Genomic DNA, 16598 nt, shown 5'->3' with positions numbered 1-16598 from the left:
AGCGTAACCTAGCTCGTCACTAGCGCAATTGCACCGGGCGGAAGCAGCCATGTCGCTGGACGAGTCGTCGATGCTTATGGACCGCGCGCTGGTGACCATGTGCCAGGACCTGCCGGAGTCGCTGGGGCTGTACAACACCGCCAAGGACCAGTTCTCGCTGGCGGCCGTGCGCGCCGTACCCCTGCTGGAGGACGTGGGCCCGGACTCGCGCAAGCTGGCGCTGCTGCGCGACTGGATGCGCGCGTACGAGCCGGCGGAGGACCAGCCGCTGTCCACCGAGATCAGCATGGACTCGTTGAAGGAGACGGCACGTCGAGAGCGCAAGGAGCGCGAGCGCCAGCTGCAGGAGCAGAAGCACGCGCTGCTCACGAGCGCCGAGAGCGACGACAGGCAGCGCCGCAAGCGCCAGCGCAAGAAGGAGAAGGCCGCCGCCAAGGAGAAGGAGCGCGCCAACAGGGCCAAGGCCAAGGGCAAGGAGAGAGCCAAGCCCCAGCCCCAGAAGAAAAAGAAGAGCAAGGACAAGCAGAAGAGCACCAGGCAGGGCAAGACCAGGGCCGCCGCAGGAGGCCACAAGCGCCACGTGCAGCTGGACAGCGACGATGATGACGTGCTGTCCATCGACGAGTCCAGCAGCACGAGCGAGTCGTCGTCGTCCGAGTCCAGCGACTCGAGCGACTCGGACAGCGACAACAGGTCCAAGAAGCGCAAGAAGCCGGCGGCGTCGGGCAACCTGCCCCCCAAGGAGGTGGTGCTGTCCTCCGACGAGGAAGACGAGCCTAACGAGATGTTCGACACGGACGACCCGGATGTGTATGAGGTGGAGAAGATCCTGAGGAAGAAGACGGCCGAGCGCTACGGCGACCCGGACCTGTACGAGGTCAAGTGGGAGGGCTACGACGAGACCACGTGGGAACCGGCCAGCAACATCTCCAAGGACCTCATCGACGAGTTCGAGGGCCAGCCCGTGCGCGAAGACGTGTACACGGTGGAGGACATTGTGGATCGCCGCAGCAAGCGCGACCCCACCACGAGGCTGAAGACGTACCAGTACAAGGTCAAGTGGGTCGGCTACGACGAGCTCACGTGGGAGCCAGCTGAGAACCTCCCGCACAACCTGCGACGGAAGTTCGACCAGAAGTATGAGAACCGGAAGCGCAGACGGTCGTGAAGGGAGGGACAATCGTAAAGTCAACGAAGTCCGAAACCCGGTCGGCAAAGAAAAAAGCTAATAAGAACCCATGCGTGAAGCCTTAAAGTAAGGCGCAGATTACCCGATGGATCCTGCTGGCCAGATTCAACAGTTAGAACTGCGGTTGAGGATAAATTGTTTGCGCGTATCACAGGCATTCGCTTCGTTTTGGGCTGGAAGCGCGATTTTCGGTGAAATGCTTTCCATTTGTCCACAGCACAATGTTGCAACAGCTTCCCACTGCTTTCCAGCCGCAGGAAGCTCATACAAAGTAGCCATGCTGATCCGGACGGCAAGAATCGCCATGAACTCGCGTTCGGGCTCGGCATCAACATTATTGCAGCGAGCTGCATGGACAGTAGTTTTTCCAGCCATGAAAGCACCAAGTTGAGCAGTAGATCGCGAACAAGAACAAAGTCGAGATAAATATGTACATAACTCTATGATAAAAACAAGGTATTGCCATCGACACTTTCACCTCCAGTGGGTGTTCTTAGCACCTTGATCTCTCACAGCAACGTCGCCTTGACTCCCCAATCTGTCTGTATCCACATTACCTAACTAACATGGCTACACCATTCAAATAACCTCGCAAGGTTTTTTCCTGCTCTCTCTCCAAGAACAGCTCATCTCTCCGTACAAGAGCGCCGCATCAGCCCCCCTCGAAGAACACAACTTTGCGAGCCAAAGCACGCACGAGGCTCAACTGCGGCGGACGTTGCGCGCGGACGGCGATATCTCGTGCCCCAGAGCAGCTCCGAGCGCGCAGCGACCTCCATCTTCATCCCCACTCTCCCGTGCACCTGCAGACCCGTCCAGATCGACCATGAGCGGCGTGGAGAGCCTGCTGCTGGAGAGCGACGACGAGGACCTGGGCGAGCTGGATCTGTCGGCCATCACGCTGGAGGAGATCCTGCGCGAGGAGGAGCTGGCCAATAAGAGCGCGGAGGACGCGACGGACGCGTCCGCAGACGAGCTGTTCTTCTCGCCCGCCACCTTCACGCTCAGCATCGAGCCAGGCCCGGGCATGGACGTGATCCCCGCCAATACCGGTTCTACCGCCGGTTCTACCGCTGCTGCGAGGCCCGAGACGAGCCCCACGCACTTCCGGTCGCCGCTGGAGATCGCCGAGGCCCGAGAGAAGCAGCTGCTGAGCTGCGTGGGCGTGGAACTCATCTCGCCGCTGCAGGTGAAGCGCCGGCTGCGCGCCCACGCGCGCTCCAAGGCGCTCCAGTCGCGGCGCGAGGGCCTCGTGGCCATGAAGAAGAGCCAGCGCAAGAAGCAGATCGCAGAGGGCGCGGGCGCCGCCGCCACCGCCACGGAGAAGAAGTCCACGGGCGTGGTCAAGGTCGAGCCCATGGAGGCCATCAGCCGCCAGCTACGCAAGAACATCGAGTTCAAGGAGTACGGCCCCGGCTCGCCCACGGTGGTGGCCATCCACTCCAAGTTCATCGCCATCGGCACGTCCAAGGGGCTCGTCATCATCTTTGATCACTTCCAGAACATCCGCCAGGTGCTGGGCAATACCAACGACGCGGACGGGGACGGCCCCGTCACGGCCGTGGACGTGTCCCCCGGCAGTGACTACTTGGTGTGCGGCTACCAGAGCGGCCGCATCGTGCTCTGGGACATGATCAAGGGCACGTCGCTCAAGGCCGTGTCGGATGCGCACGAGAACCCCGTCGTGAGTCTACGCTTCCTCAAGGACCAGAAACCGGTGCTGGTGTCGGTGGACACCAATGGCCTCGTGAACAAACTCAACTTTTCCAAGATGATGGGAATGGTCTACGTGGTGGATGTGGATCCGCTGTACGACGGCTCGGCGGGCAAGATCTTGTCCATCTCGGTGCTGCCGCAGTCCGCGGGCAACGCCAAGATCTCGTACCTCACGGACCAGTACTGCCTTGCTGCGCTCAGCACGGAAACGGTGACGTTTATCATTGCTATTGAGCCGGAAGTTCGTGTGATCTACCGGTGGGCACGACCTGATGACATTGCGCCGGATGATCCGGTTCTGCCGACGTTGGCGTTCGCCTGGATTTCATTCCCAGGCAGCTCACGAGCTCTGGCGCCGGTGCTTGCGCGAGGATGGGGCAACCGCGTGCAGTTCTTGGAGGTGGTGTTCCCTGGCGGCAAGAACCACTCGCACGCGCGCCATGGATTCCCTACTTTCGATGAGCACGACCAGATTGAGTCGTCCAGTGCAGTTATGGCGGTGCAGTGGCTTGGTGACCAGGTGGTGGTGTATTTGAATTCGCATGATGAAATTTGCGTGTACGACGTGATGTCACGCCAAGAGCTGGAGATTGTGGATGTGTCGTCTCTGGAACTGGTGTTCGCTTCATATCGTGGCAAGAATGCTCGTAGTTTCTCAAATAGTTTCCGTGGTTGCTACAACATTTTGTACCTGCTGGGTCTTAAGGAGTTGCAGACGGCTCGCGTGCTGCCGTGGACACAGCGTATCGATTTGTTGGTGGATGATGGAGAGTGGCTCGAGGCACTTGCGCTGGCACTCGATCACTACGAGGGACTGAAGATCGCTGCAGCGGATCGTGCGGCGAGGGATCGGTTCCCGCCCGTGTTCTTCCGTGACAAGCAGAACGATCAGTGCCTTGTCGATATCTTGCACATGTGCCAGACCAATCAGCGTACTGGTGAAAAGGAGGATGTATTCCGACATGAAGAAAGTGCTGATGAGGTCCGTTGGGTGTGCGGTGAGGTTCCATATCCGCCTGACATCGCCAAAAAACTCGAGGAGACTTTACAGAAGGCTCGCAGTGGCGAGGTGACGAAGAATTTTGTGCCTATCAGTGTGGCTGAACGCGTGGCGGATCTGCTGATGGAGTACGTTCGTCTTGCTATTGCTAATGCACCCGGCTCTACAGCTGCCGCAGGAGGTGAGCTGAGCCTCAATAAGATCGGAATGAAGCTGGACTTGGCGAAGAGTCATTACCAAATGCTGGCAGGCGTTTGCATCGAGTACTGCGCTCTTATTGGTCGCACAGACCTTCTTTTCGGCGAGATTTACACACGGTTCAAGGAAGCCAACAAGCTTAATGTGCTCATCGAGCTGTTGGAACCATACATTCTGTCAGAGAAGCTGCGTAGCCTTTCGCCGGTAGCGATGGAGGAGTTTGTCAGGCATTTTGGCGAGCAGGGTAAACTTGCTCAGGTGGAGCAATGCCTTCTTCATCTGAATGTTGCTGAACTCGACTTGGATACTATCCTCAAGCTCTGTCACGACAATGAGCTGTACTCAGCTCTCATCTACATTTACAACGAAGGTATGGACGACTACACAACACCCATCGACGTGCTCCTTGAGGCCTGCTCTGAGGCCAAGGCATCAAGGTCAAAGTCCATCGCAGAGCCAGCCCCGGGTCCTCGAGCTACCCGTGCACCGTCCGGTAGCCGCGTTAATAGCTTGGCATCGGCTTTCGGTGGTACCACTCGCACGGCCAGCTCTAAAGTTTCTATCGCAAAACCTGCCGGTTTGTCAGCGCGCGAGAAGGCTGAAGAAGAAGCGCTTAGCGGCCCAAGGCGCCGCCGTTTGTACGGATACAAATTGCTTCTGTACATTTCGTACGCATTGAGCGGTCGTACGTTCCCGAAGCATGAACAGATTTCGCCTCTGAAGCTTGGAAAGGTGCGCTCGCAGATCTGCTACCACTTGTTCGAAAAGGAGGTGGCAGGCTCCTCAACCCCGCGACTGTACCCGCGACTCGAGACGCTTATTGATCTTGATGCTCGCGAGCTCTTCAACATCATGGGTCGTATGTTTGACACCCCTAGTGTTGAATTTGAAGGCGAAAAGAAGGATGACACGGACCGCCCTACAAGCCGGTACGACTCGGCCCGCAATGCGGAATTGACCAAGTGCCCAAGCCGTCTGTCAATTGTGCTTTCCCTTGCTGAGGTCATCTTTGGGCCGAAGAGCCCATTCAGTTCCGTGGAGCATGCCCACTTCTTCATGTTTGAGGCTCGTCTTCTCAGTGGTGGTTCTATTGAGCCGCAGGAGTACGCCGACGCACGTGCTAATGCTATTGGTGATGCCGGCTCGAGTAGTAGCGGCGCATCGATGATGGATTCGCTGATGAACTTCTTGGCACTTGGCCCAGCATCACTTCTGTCCAAGGGCTCCTCGGCGGTCTCAGCTGAAACCTCACAAGAGGAAGGTTTCGACAAGGCTGGCCGCGAAGCAATGCTTGTGCGTCTGTTGACAAAGTTGAGCAAGGCCACATACAATCACGAGGCTTTGTTGGCTAGTGTCATCCGCGAGAAGATGAACCGCGCTGCAGTTCTGCTGTACAAGGATAACGGCGACTTTACCCAGGCCATTGCATCGTATCTGGCAGATGAAGACCATGAGTACCAGATGAATGCCTTCAGCTACATTCGCGTGGAGACAGATAAGGCTGTTGATGGCGAAGAGATGGAGAACCGCGATAGTAACGAGGGCGAGCCTACCCGCCGTCGTCGGAAGGTTATCGAAGAGGCAGTGCTCAACCATGCTCCTGCCCTCATGAAGACGGATGGCTACGCATTCGTGACACTGATTCTGGGTCAATTCCCGAACTTGAACAACAAGGTCATCCAGAAGTTCCTGTCGATGGGCAAGGGCGGTGCAGAACTCGAGTTCCTTTACCTCAAGCAAGTGCTCATGGCTGCGTCAGTCACGAGTGGCGGCAGTGCGAGCGACGAGGCTGATGTTGTCAAGGACCTGTTGGATCGCTCGAAATTGCGTATCGCTGACGATCCTGCGGTGCAGGAGCGTTTCGTACGTCTTCTCTGCGAATTTGAACCTGCCGGAGTGTTCCCATACCTGGAGTCTCACGATAGCTACAAGGTGGACGCATGCTTGCGTCTCTGCAAGGAGTTCGCTATCACTGATGCCGAGGCGTATCTGCTTGAACGCACGGGCGACGTTACTGGTGCGCTTACGCTCATTCTGCAGAGCTTGGAGCAGAAACTTAAAATCCTCAAGCCTGCTCTACGTGGATACAACGTTTCCGCTGTGTCTTCATCCTCGACGGCAGCTTCTGACAGCGGCAGTGGCACTGTCGGTGCAGGATCGCTCACAGCGACGTCTAGGCACCAGTCGTCCGATCGCATCATTGATAGCGTTCAGGAGGGCAAGGACGCCATGAAAACGCTGGAAGTGGCATTGACTATGTGTCAGCGTAACTCGCTTCGTAATCGTGACGAACAGGCCGAGAAGCTTTGGTTCACGCTGCTGGACAAGCTGCTGCGTATTCAGAACTCAGTGAAGCGCAGCCTTGGCTCTAAGAGCTCGTCTCGAAACGTTCCTGTCACCAGGACTCACAGCAGTGGTGGTAGCAGTGGGCACAGTGCAATGACTGCCTTCCAGGTGGCGCTGAACGAAATGATTCGGTTCATCCTTGAACGCATGGCGTCGTCGGTGTCGTTGAAGTCGATCTTGTTCAAGATTACGAACGAGCATGGCCGTGGTGCCTTCGGTGATTTCCGACCCACGATCTTCGGTATGCTTGACACGTACAACTACGAGCAGAATATTTACCAGACCGCCAACGCGCTGATCAGCGTGGATCTGTTCGACCAGATCACGACGCTGAAGCAAGCCAAGTCCCGTTGCTACGCCCCGCCGTCTAATGTATGTGGTTACTGCCATGTAACTCTCTCCAAGCCGCCATTCGGCATGGGCCAGTCAGGCGCTCCTGGTACGGAGAAGTGGCATTTGCACACATCCATGGTGCTAGTTATGTCAGGCCAGACCTTCCACGAGTCTTGTGGTAAGGCTTGGCAACAGGGTGTGGACACTAAGACGCCAGCTGCACGTGGAGCTGCTGCTGGCAAGCTCTCGCGGAACAACAGTTCAGTCAATAGCATGACTGGTGACGGACTTGCGGGCGAAGATGAAGCGGGCAGCCGTCTGCAGCGCAAGCAGCCCAGTACACGACGATATCTGGCGCGACTAAAGACCCAGCGCCGTGCATCTCGGCGGCAGGTGTCACCTCACGTGGTGTTAGAGAGTCTCATCCGCGAGGACAATGGACGCAACAAGTACCTCAAGAGCTCGCGTGCAGTCTTCTCTCTGCGGCCGGACCCGGAAGTAGCCGCCAGCAAGGTCAAGAAGCGCCTGGGAACGCGCAAGCCCGGTTCACTTCCGGTCGCGCCCATCCAGAAGGGCAGCATCTAAGGCGACGCCGATATGTTGAAATGAGGGAGCTGACGAGAATGTGTCCAAACATTGTTGTGCATGTTTTAGGGATAAGAGGAGAATGAAATGGATCCGCGGACTGTGTGCGCGGGTCGCGTGTGCTTAGATGTTGCTTGTTGACAGTGCTTTTGCTGGAGAGCCGCCGAGATATCTATTTTCTTGTGTGTGGTCGCAGGCCGCGAGCGGGAAGCATGAGCAGCGGCAAACCTGCGGCAAAGGCTGGAGGAAGCGTGATCTACAGCGTTGGCTTGTGGCGGCTCGGCGACGATGGATCCATTCACCGGCGTGGACGACTGAAATACTCGACGGGCGATGTGTACGACGGCGAGTGGGTCGATGGCAAGCGTCATGGCCAAGGAGTGCTGACGTTTGGTTCAGGTGGCAGCTATTCGGGCGAGTTCGCGAACGACCTGTTCGAAGGTGTTGGAGTGTTACATGTGCCCAAGTCACAGCACCCGTTGACGAAGCAATGGCTGCGTGGAGAGAAGTACGAAGGCGAATTTCTACGTGGCCTCAAACATGGCCGCGGTACCTGGAAGACCCGTAGTGGTGATCAGTACGATGGCGAGCTTAAGCAAGGCCTGTACGATGGTCGAGGAGTTTGCGTGTACGGAGCGTCGGGTGATGTATATGATGGGGAGTTTGTTCATGGTTTGCGTCACGGACACGGTGAATTGCGCTGTCGCAACGGATCGACATACACCGGTGGCTTTCGGCTCAATAATCTCCATGGCTTCGGTCGAATGTCGTATGGAGTCGGAGGAGTTCACGGCACTTACGTTGGGGAGTTCGTGGACGGTAAACGGCATGGACAAGGAGTTCGAACCTATGGTAATGCCGAAGCTAACAAAACCAACAGCAGACGATACGAAGGTGCGTGGGAAGACGATGAACCTCACGGTACCGGCGTCCTTGAACGCGATGGATGTACTGCTGTGGGGATATTTGAGCGTGGTCTGCAGAAAGGTCCAGGGGCAATGCGCTTTGCAAATGGCGACACGTACGACGGGAACTTCGAAAATGGAGATCTTCACGGTGAAGGCCGCTATGTGTATCGAGACGGGGGAGTGTATGAGGGTACGTTTGTACGGTCGAAGCGTCATGGCAATGGTACGCGCGTGTTTTCTAATGGTGATCGGTACGAGGGTGACTGGATGGAGGGCCAAATGCATGGTCGAGGCTTGCACACGAGCACAATAATTGTGAAACCTCGAGGAAAACGCAAAACAAACGGAGGGCGTGGAGTCTTGATTTACAACGGAGAATACTGCTGCGGGCATCAAACTGGAGGGGCCCGCGTCATCTATGAGTTTACGCCAGGTATTCCCGAGGTGGAAGAACGACCAGAGACTGAGACTCCAACAAGGAAACAAAAGGTTTCGTCATGTGAGTCTGAGCAACAGAAGCGAACGATTTGGGAGTGGAATGGCGAGTATGAATTTCCCGAGGACTCTGGTTGCTGGCATCGAGGTCGAGGCAAAACGACGTATGAAGGTGGTGTTTTGCGTGGCCGTTTTCACGGGCAAGGCGCATTGCGATCGCCTGATGGAAAGTTGTGGCGTGGTGACTGGGTGCACGGGCAGCTTCATGGTCACGGCGAGCGGGTTTACCTTCCTTTGGAGTTTGATACGCTCATGACGAAGGACATGCTAGAAAAAGACACGCCTGGCTTAACATTGGCGGCAGGAGGCCCGATGGGGCTGTACGGAGTTGTGCAGTACGTTGGCGAGTTCGAGAAAAATGTGCGGCACGGCGAAGGTGAATTGCTGTACACCAACGGATATCGTCTTCACGGCCGCTTCGTGAACGGTTTTGTCGAGGGTGTAGCGTGTTATGGTTTCGGCGGTCACGGAGAAAATACTCGATGGAGATATGGCGAGTTTGTTCGCGGTGAGCGCAAGCGATGGCTCAGCGCGGAAGAGGAAGCGGTGATTCTGAAGCACAAGAAAGACCAGAAAGCCGCTGAAGCACATCAGCAGTCCCTGCTACGAGCGCTGGTGTCGAGGTAAGGCGAACCGTAGCCATTCCAACTCCAACACAGCTTTATTCATTCTATCACAACGACACTACCTCTATAGTTCTTCGTGACCCTCAAACTCACCGCCCGCCTTGCCACCATCTTGCTCTTGCTGCTTCGGGAATCGCTGGACCCGAGCAATTTCGTCGAGCAAAGCCTCTTCTTCTTTCGTTTCGCACGCCGCTGGCGTCTCGAAGCGGATCTCATACTCACACATTTCACGTTCCTCCACAGCGACAACGCGATTGGTATCACCACACGAGAGCTCCACACGTGTCTGACGCTCTTGGCCATTAGCACAAGGCTCACCATGGTTATAGTCCTGCACACGTGCAAAACCTGCGGAATCCAACCACTCATACCAGACACCCAGGCGAATGGGGCGAGGAACCTCTTCTTCCTCCTCATTCTCATCCGCAGCAGACACTCCGACCTTGGTTTGGCGTTCTGCCTTCGTCCACTTGGGGTACGACGGCTCTGTCTGCGAGACATTCTGGAACGGGCAAAACACCATCTCATACTGGCGAGGGATGACGTTGGGGGTTCCACCCTTCAGCTCCTTCTCGTCCACCGTGTACGAGAAGCACTTGCCCACAAGCTCCGAGAATGCAGGCTTCCACGCGGCGTCCGTGAATGTGCCAGGGTCAACGACACGACTCTGTACGTACGCGACGTACTGCACTCTGCGCAGCACACTGTACGACTGCTCGAGATGTCCCTGCAGCTCCGGATTCTGCTGCACGCGACCTTGCAGTTCTTCGAAGGCTCTCTGTCCGGCCTGGTACGACTCCTCCAGGCGTTCAAAGTCCTCGTTCAGCGTCTTCACCTTGTCCACAGCTCGGGCCAAGTACTCCTTCCTGGTCCTCTGCCCTCTCTGCAGCATCTCCAGCCTCCCTCTCAGCCTCTCCAGTCTCTGCTGCCACTGCTGCTCGCAAGTCTCGGCACACAGCCCCTCCCTCTCGTCGCTGCCGTCGCAGCAGTCGCACACGCCGTCGTCCACAGCAGCCAGCGACACCAACTTGTCGTCGGCTTTGCAGCTGAACTGCCGGCCGAACGGAGGCCTGAACGAGCCCAGCAGCACGTGGGAACACGCCGCGGTGTTGGGCTCGTCGCTGCCGTCCTCGCAGTCGCAGTAGTCGTCGTCCACGAGCTCCACAGGCAACGAATCCACGCAGATTCCACTGCTGTGCTTGGTATCACCTCGTGCCCCTGCGTTAAGTTGCTGCGAGAGGCTCAGGATGGCGTCGTCGTCCATGAAGTCCCAGTCATCGTCGTCGTCATCATCGTCATCGTCCTCGTCCACCACTTCGCCGATGCCGAAGCGCTTGAAGTCGCTCGAAGGCGCGTGCACAGCCGCCACGCTGGGCACTTGCATTGCCAGCACCAACATGCAGGCGGTGGCCACGATCACGGCCACCAGGAACGCCAGCAGCGAGCGCTTCACGGAGCTCGGCGCCATAGTCGCGAATGCCACGTCGCGAGGAGCTACGAACACCTGTGATTGGACGAAATAGCGACTACCATATGCAACGACGGTAGGGATGATCGATATGACAGCAACGACAGCGATGTTGGCGTGGATCTAATATAATAGTTGGCTTGGCAAATTATTGAGTTGTTATCGTTGGATAGTGTTAAATTTCTGTTAGACAGTCTGGTTGGCTTTGTCTGAGTTTGAGACTCTCTTAGAGGAGCGGTGTCGTTGTGCTGGCGGTCAATGTTGTGGACTGCGGAGGACTGCGTCGCTTGGCTGGGTAGAGGGCGGAGATCGGAGAGCGGATCTCCTCTCCGTCGCTCAGCTCGATCAGCTCGTCCTCGGTGCTCGACTCGAGAGATCTGTGCACTCGCTTGTCGTTGTCGTCCAGCATGTTCCGTCCTCCAGACTCCCAGCCGTCCTCGTCGGATACATCGACCCACTCGTCCACGACGTCCTTGTGCACGGCTTCTTCGACGTCTTCGGTCCCGAGTAGCTGCTTATCCGCGTCGGGTGCCTCGACCTGAGGCTTGCCCAGGACGCTACGGCTCAGTCCCACGAACGGAGCCGCGCCTATACTCAGCAACTTCACCACCACCCGGCCCACCAGCACCACCACAAGCCTCGCGTACGCGAAAAACGCGCCCAATACGCCCATACCGAAGGCTTGAGTGAGACCCGGCGTGAGAATGAATAATTGATTGATTGATCGGTATCATACAACTTCAACATGTACCCCTCGAATGGTACCATTGTGACGTCAGTTTTGCTGAGCCCGTGGCTCGAAAGGGCACGAAACAACACGCTGGTATCGCAATTGACACTTAGCGCTGCTGCCTCGACCATGACAGGACGGAGGACATACTACAAGGACGACCGAGGTACCAGACGCTACAGTAGCAGCAGTGAAAGCAGCTTGAGCAGTGAAAGCGAGGTCGAAAGTAGCTGTGAGAGCGACGTTTCCAGTGACGGGTTCGATCTAGGGCTGGACGGGAAGAGCGAGGCTCGGCAGAAGTTCAGGCGACTGCGTCGCATCTTCCTCAATCGTCCACCAAAAACCAGGGCGAAAGATAGCAACCAGCAGCGGCGAAGAAGCAGCCCGAAAGCTAGAGCGAAGTCGCGAGTAGAGAGAAAGCCGTCTAGGACTAGTTTTGAAGAACGACGGCAGTCCGTGGATCATCAGAGAGACAGTGTTTCAAGCGATACCGGCGTCAAAACCAACAGAAGAGCGCTGGACAGACTAAACCAGCCCATCAACTCGTGTGTGAGGCCATTACAAACAGCTATCGATCAGTACATGAACTCTCTGTGGGAGCAAATGAAGCGACATTCGGCTCAGCGCGACTCCAGTACGTTTCACCACAGTATATTGGTCTAATCGTTGACTCTGGGACTCTAATAGTTTTCAAACAGACACCAGCCAGGTGCAGAGTATGCTGGAGCAGGCTATAGATGAGCTCCAATTCGTCAAGAATCAGGAAGAACGCACGCTGGAGGGCCAAGTGAGGCTTATACGAGAGGTAAGAGCGCGTGCGAGTGTTTCGTGTAGTCGACAAAACCATTGCTAGCGTTATTGATTTATCTCTCATCTGCTCTCATGTAGAGCTACGCGTTACGCCTGGAGGTCTTCCAGCAACAATACCTAAATAAGGTTGCAGAGATCGAAGATGAAATGTACGCCTCGATTCAGAAACGACAAGAGGAATGCGATGCGACCATCCTGGCATCAGCGAGGAAGCTTCAAGATCAAACCCAGCACGCGCTGCTGAAGGATTTGGTCGTAGGTAATAATGACATGATAGACCAGCAACCGGACTCCAGTTCCGTCTCCACCGGGAACAGCTCTGCGAGCTCAGCCAAAGCACGGCGGCACCAAAGCGTTCGACCACTTTGTCAGAATCCGCTTCACTCTCCGCGGCGTACAGTGTCGTCAATGAAGCAGGCATCTCCGGTTTCCAAGCAGCGGGCGAAACTGCAAGCGCTGGAGGAAAAGCTAGCAGCGTTTTCGCCCGAGTCGTTGACTCGTGTCAAGAGCGAGCTGGCCACTCCAATTCGTCGCAGCAGCGAAAAGAAGGCAGCGGCGAAGCACAACCGAGTATCAAAGCCAGATTCTAACCGTTTGTCAGGCAGAAGAGCTCACAGTCCCCATGGCTTAGCTACTCGTGAGATTGATGAATGGCAAGCCTCACCGTTGTCGCCACTGCGAAAAGGTCCTTCGTACTGGAAAAACGGCATCTCTCTCGAAGCACGATTTGAAGACGAAGCTTACCAAACCAGAACAAGCCGACTGAATAACAACGACTGCCGTGGTGAAGATGGCAGCTCCACTCGAGCGCCGGCATCCCATTTGAGTCGACGCTTTCTTCGACCCGAAGAGGAAGAGGAACTGCGGCATCTTCGAACGAGCATTGGTCTAGCGAAAGACTGGATGGCGAAGAATAGTCAATCGTAGCAGATAATGCAGCGCAGATAGAACGAGCGCAATGGAAACCATGGCAGGGGTCAAACGCGAGCGCTAAATATTCTAATTACACGTTGATCATGGCCGAGATGCTGGCCAACGCCGCCTTGTGTTTCTCGCGCTCGAGCAGCATGACCACCGTGGTCTTGCTGCTCTTGTCCACGCGCTCGCGCTCGGTGAGGGGGGTGTCGAAGGAGAAGCTGATCTCGGCCTCCTGCTCCAGGAACTCGTCCTCGAAGTTGTGGAAGAACTTGGCCGTCTGCTCGTAGGCCGTCTTGGACTTCTTGCCCTTCTTGGCGCCGCTGCTGCCGCTCTTCTCCTCCGTGCAGGTGGCCAGGATGAGGAAGTAGTCGAGCTTGAAGCTGTCGCGCAGCTCCTGCGAGTCCTCGTTCTCGATGGCCCACTCGATGTCCTCGTGCAGCGCCGAGTGCAGCGCCGGCACCAGCTGGTACGGCAGGTTCACCATGCGCTCATTGAGCACGAGCCCCACGCTCTTGGCGCCGAGGATCTGCTGCAGCTTGGGCAGCTCCGAGGCCGGGCACTTCTTGGTCACGTACTGCAGCACCTGCTGGATGCTGGTCTCGCCCGCGAAGCTCTGCAGGTTCAGGGCCGTGATGAAGCCGTACACGTCGTCCTCGCCCTCCACGCAGACCATAGTGCCGGCCGTAACTTGCCCCACGACGGCGTTGGCGAGGCCGGACACGTCGAAGGGCTGCGACGGCGGCAGGTAGGCCAGCAGGAACTGCTTGACGCTGTGGAAGTGGGCCTCGCGCGGGTCCGAGAACAGGAAGTCCACGCTCACGTTGCCACCGGCGGCTGCGGCCTCTCCGCCGTCCATATCGTCGTCCGAGTCGTCGTCGTCGTCGTTTTGGCCGGCGGGGGCTGCGGCGAACGTGAGGTCGTCGTCGCTGTCGTCGCTGCTGTCGTTGTCTGAGTCGGCCTCCATCATCTCCACCTCGTGGTCCTCATGCTGCGCGGCCGAGGGGTCCTGCGGCGCCTTGCCGGAGCCGCGCGAGCGCTTCTTCTGGGGCGGCATACCTGTACCTGTCGGCTCGGAGCTGCTGGTTGATAAGTGACCTGCGCTGTTTGACTGGCTCAAGTGGAAAATCCCATGAAAAGGCATAGCGATCGGGTTGAACCTACTATGTAACATACCGGAATAAAATCGGTACGTATCGGTTCTCAATTGCTGCGATCAACGGTTTCGGTATCCTGACTATAAGGCCATGGACGGCTCGTTCATCCCGCCGCCGTTCCCGTTCCCGGAGGCCTGGCCGCGCGTGTTCGCCGAGCAGCAGCAGCGCCAGAGCGGGCAGTGGCTCACGCCGTCGACGTTCGCGCAGTGGCAGGCTGCAGCTTCGGCAGCAAACTATCAATCTGTTGACCAGTCAATCACCGCTGAAATTGCGAATCATAACGACGCAGAAGAGGATGGCAGCGACGGTGGTGATGGCGAGTATGAGTACGGATACGTGCTGAGTGACGAGTGGCGAGAGCGGTTCCAGTCGTCGGTGCAAGTGCAACAACAACAGCAGCAGCAGCAGAAGCGCAACTCCGGATCCAAGAAAAGGAAGCAGAAACCAAAGCCGAAGTCCAGGCAGCAGAGGCAAGCACTCAGTGCCGAAGCTCTCGCCGCTGCCAGCGCCGCTCGCTCCGGCCACTTGCAGCGCGAGATCCAGGCGGCCAGAACGCGCGAGCTGGCGCGGAAGTGGAAACGGCGCGCGGGCGTCGACGCCTCGCCGAGTGCGGCCGCAACAGCACAGATCCACGCACTCGAGACGCATCTAAACATGCGCTTCGACGAGTACTGCGACGCGTTCCAGCCCGTGGTGTGGCCGCATGATCCGGTGCAGTAGTGATAAGACCGCATAGAGTATGGGGTCTCGGTGATAACCAGCCACAACTGCAGTCAAATCGTCTGCTACATACGGTACATGTATGTAGCAGACGTTTGACTGGTATGTAACAAACCTAACGCGCTAAAGTCCCCCCTAAAGAAAGCCAGCTGTTCGCCGTCCCATTCGCCGAAAAGCGAGCCAATCGCCGCCGCGCTGATTTTTCGGTACAGTAGCAGGCCCCCTGTGTACCAGCATAACACAAAGAAGGCGAGTGCATGCACACGTGAGCACAGGCGCCATGAACCTCGGGCAGATGAAGAACGACCCCGCCAACGGCTCGGCGCAGACCATCCCGTCGCTGAAGCGCACGCTGAGCGGCGGAGCAGCTGGCAGCGTGGGCCACGGCGGCCACGCCGGCGGGCTGGCGAGCCACCTGGGCGTGGGCATGAACAACATGAACTCGATCCCGTCGGTGCTGCACGCCACGCCCAGCACGAACCCGCCGCAGATGCTGCGCGCCGTGACGTCCTCGGGCGTGTTCAACCGGCCGTCGGGCGCCTCGGCCTTCCGCGCCGGAGGGGCCACGAGCGGCGGCCTCTCGAGCGCGGGCGGCGGCGCCTCCGCGGCCAGCACCAACGTCAGCGCCACGACCGCCACGCGCAGCGTCTCGCAGTCCTCCACCATGCAGGACTGGCGGATGTACCTGACCATCGAGGAGCGCCAGGCCGTGCGCTCCAAGATCCGCGACGCCTACACGAGTCGCTGCACCACCTACGAGGACCTGCTGCAAGTGGTGAGCATGATATCTGTCACCCCCCGCTTAGATTGGGGAGGATGTGGGAGTATCGATGTCTTTTTCATTGGCATTTAATGGTGTTTCTTGTTTGATGTTGTGGTGTGGCTGCAGGCCTGCGCGATTGAGGAGGAGCTGCTGCACATTTCGGCGCCGTCGCGTCTGGACTACTTCAAGAGCGGCTTCGAGTTCGAGAACCGCGTCAAGCTCAAGAAGGACCAGTTGCAGGGCCAGCTCGCTGCGTTGGACGCCAAGCGGCGGTCTTCGGGCGGGCAGCAGCAGCAACAGCAGCCGCAGCAGGGGAGCAACAGCAGCGGCAACAGTGGCAGCAAAGCAGTAGGATCCGCCAAGAAGCAGAGGAATTAATTTCCTCGGCGGTGCCTTGCACCGTCCTGCGGCGCTTCTGCCACTGTCGAGGTGGCTTAGCGACCAGAGAGCCGGGCTACATGTGCGAAGCGAAGGGATACGAAGGTCTGCCTGCCGTGTATGGATATCTTACGGCCCGGGGCGAAGGAGCTGCGAGAAGCAAGACATAGGAGCGCTCCTCGCCGGCCTCCTCTTCAATTAAGCAAGTAATTTTTCGAGATCAGCGGTAGAAGCTGCAACAATACGATGCAAGAAACCGAT

General features: G+C 57.5%; 9 protein-coding genes across 10 annotated transcripts; 6 read left to right on the top strand and 3 right to left on the bottom strand.

Annotated features, from left to right (window-relative positions):
* Positions 1-49: 49 nt before the first annotated feature.
* IUM83_10868 (Chromodomain protein) lies at positions 50-1168 on the top strand (the record flags this gene model as incomplete). Its single annotated transcript, XM_067935394.1, has 1 exon — positions 50-1168. The coding sequence occupies one exon, from the start codon at positions 50-52 to the stop codon at positions 1166-1168; it is 1119 nt and encodes a 372-aa protein (XP_067780556.1).
* An 847-nt stretch (positions 1169-2015) lies between these two features.
* On the top strand, positions 2016-7367 carry IUM83_10867 (Vacuolar protein sorting-associated protein 8; the record flags this gene model as incomplete). Its single annotated transcript, XM_067935393.1, has 1 exon — positions 2016-7367. One exon carries the CDS (start codon positions 2016-2018, stop codon positions 7365-7367), a length of 5352 nt encoding a protein of 1783 aa, XP_067780563.1.
* Positions 7368-7579: 212 nt separating this feature from the next.
* IUM83_10866 (Radial spoke protein 1) lies at positions 7580-9397 on the top strand (the record flags this gene model as incomplete). Of its 2 annotated transcripts, XM_067935392.1 has the most annotated exons (3): positions 7580-7875; positions 7946-8465; positions 8972-9397. In XM_067935392.1, the coding sequence occupies 3 exons, from the start codon at positions 7580-7582 to the stop codon at positions 9395-9397; spliced, it is 1242 nt and encodes a 413-aa protein (XP_067780564.1). The 2 variants fall into 2 exon arrangements, with proteins under 2 accessions (XP_067780564.1, XP_067780565.1); XM_067935391.1 differs by lacking the exon at positions 7580-7875 and having other exon boundaries at positions 8118-8465.
* A 418-nt stretch (positions 9398-9815) lies between these two features.
* On the bottom strand, positions 9816-10864 carry IUM83_10865 (glucosidase 2 subunit beta-like protein; the record flags this gene model as incomplete). Its single annotated transcript, XM_067935390.1, has 2 exons — positions 9816-9886; positions 9955-10864. 2 exons carry the CDS (start codon positions 10862-10864, stop codon positions 9816-9818), a joined length of 981 nt encoding a protein of 326 aa, XP_067780561.1.
* Positions 10865-11090: 226 nt separating this feature from the next.
* On the bottom strand, positions 11091-11537 carry IUM83_10864 (uncharacterized protein; the record flags this gene model as incomplete). Its single annotated transcript, XM_067935389.1, has 1 exon — positions 11091-11537. One exon carries the CDS (start codon positions 11535-11537, stop codon positions 11091-11093), a length of 447 nt encoding a protein of 148 aa, XP_067780562.1.
* Positions 11538-12197: 660 nt separating this feature from the next.
* IUM83_10863 (uncharacterized protein) lies at positions 12198-12667 on the top strand (the record flags this gene model as incomplete). The annotated part of the gene is made up of 4 exons (XM_067935388.1): positions 12198-12228; positions 12293-12399; positions 12483-12553; positions 12664-12667. The coding sequence occupies 4 exons, from the start codon at positions 12198-12200 to the stop codon at positions 12665-12667; spliced, it is 213 nt and encodes a 70-aa protein (XP_067780560.1).
* Positions 12668-13407: 740 nt separating this feature from the next.
* IUM83_10862 (BCCIP family protein) lies at positions 13408-14376 on the bottom strand (the record flags this gene model as incomplete). The annotated part of the gene is made up of 1 exon (XM_067935387.1): positions 13408-14376. The coding sequence occupies one exon, from the start codon at positions 14374-14376 to the stop codon at positions 13408-13410; it is 969 nt and encodes a 322-aa protein (XP_067780558.1).
* A 190-nt stretch (positions 14377-14566) lies between these two features.
* Positions 14567-15196, top strand: IUM83_10861 (uncharacterized protein; the record flags this gene model as incomplete). Its single annotated transcript, XM_067935386.1, has 1 exon — positions 14567-15196. One exon carries the CDS (start codon positions 14567-14569, stop codon positions 15194-15196), a length of 630 nt encoding a protein of 209 aa, XP_067780557.1.
* Positions 15197-15476: 280 nt separating this feature from the next.
* IUM83_10860 (uncharacterized protein) lies at positions 15477-16337 on the top strand (the record flags this gene model as incomplete). The annotated part of the gene is made up of 2 exons (XM_067935385.1): positions 15477-15971; positions 16086-16337. 2 exons carry the CDS (start codon positions 15477-15479, stop codon positions 16335-16337), a joined length of 747 nt encoding a protein of 248 aa, XP_067780559.1.
* Positions 16338-16598: the final 261 nt, after the last annotated feature.

Source organism: Phytophthora cinnamomi, assembly GCF_018691715.1.
Source record: "Phytophthora cinnamomi strain GKB4 chromosome Unknown Contig126, whole genome shotgun sequence".
In the NCBI taxonomy this organism is placed as follows: Eukaryota; Oomycota; class Peronosporomycetes; order Peronosporales; family Peronosporaceae; genus Phytophthora; species Phytophthora cinnamomi.
This window is presented reverse-complemented; position numbering and strand designations above follow the sequence as displayed.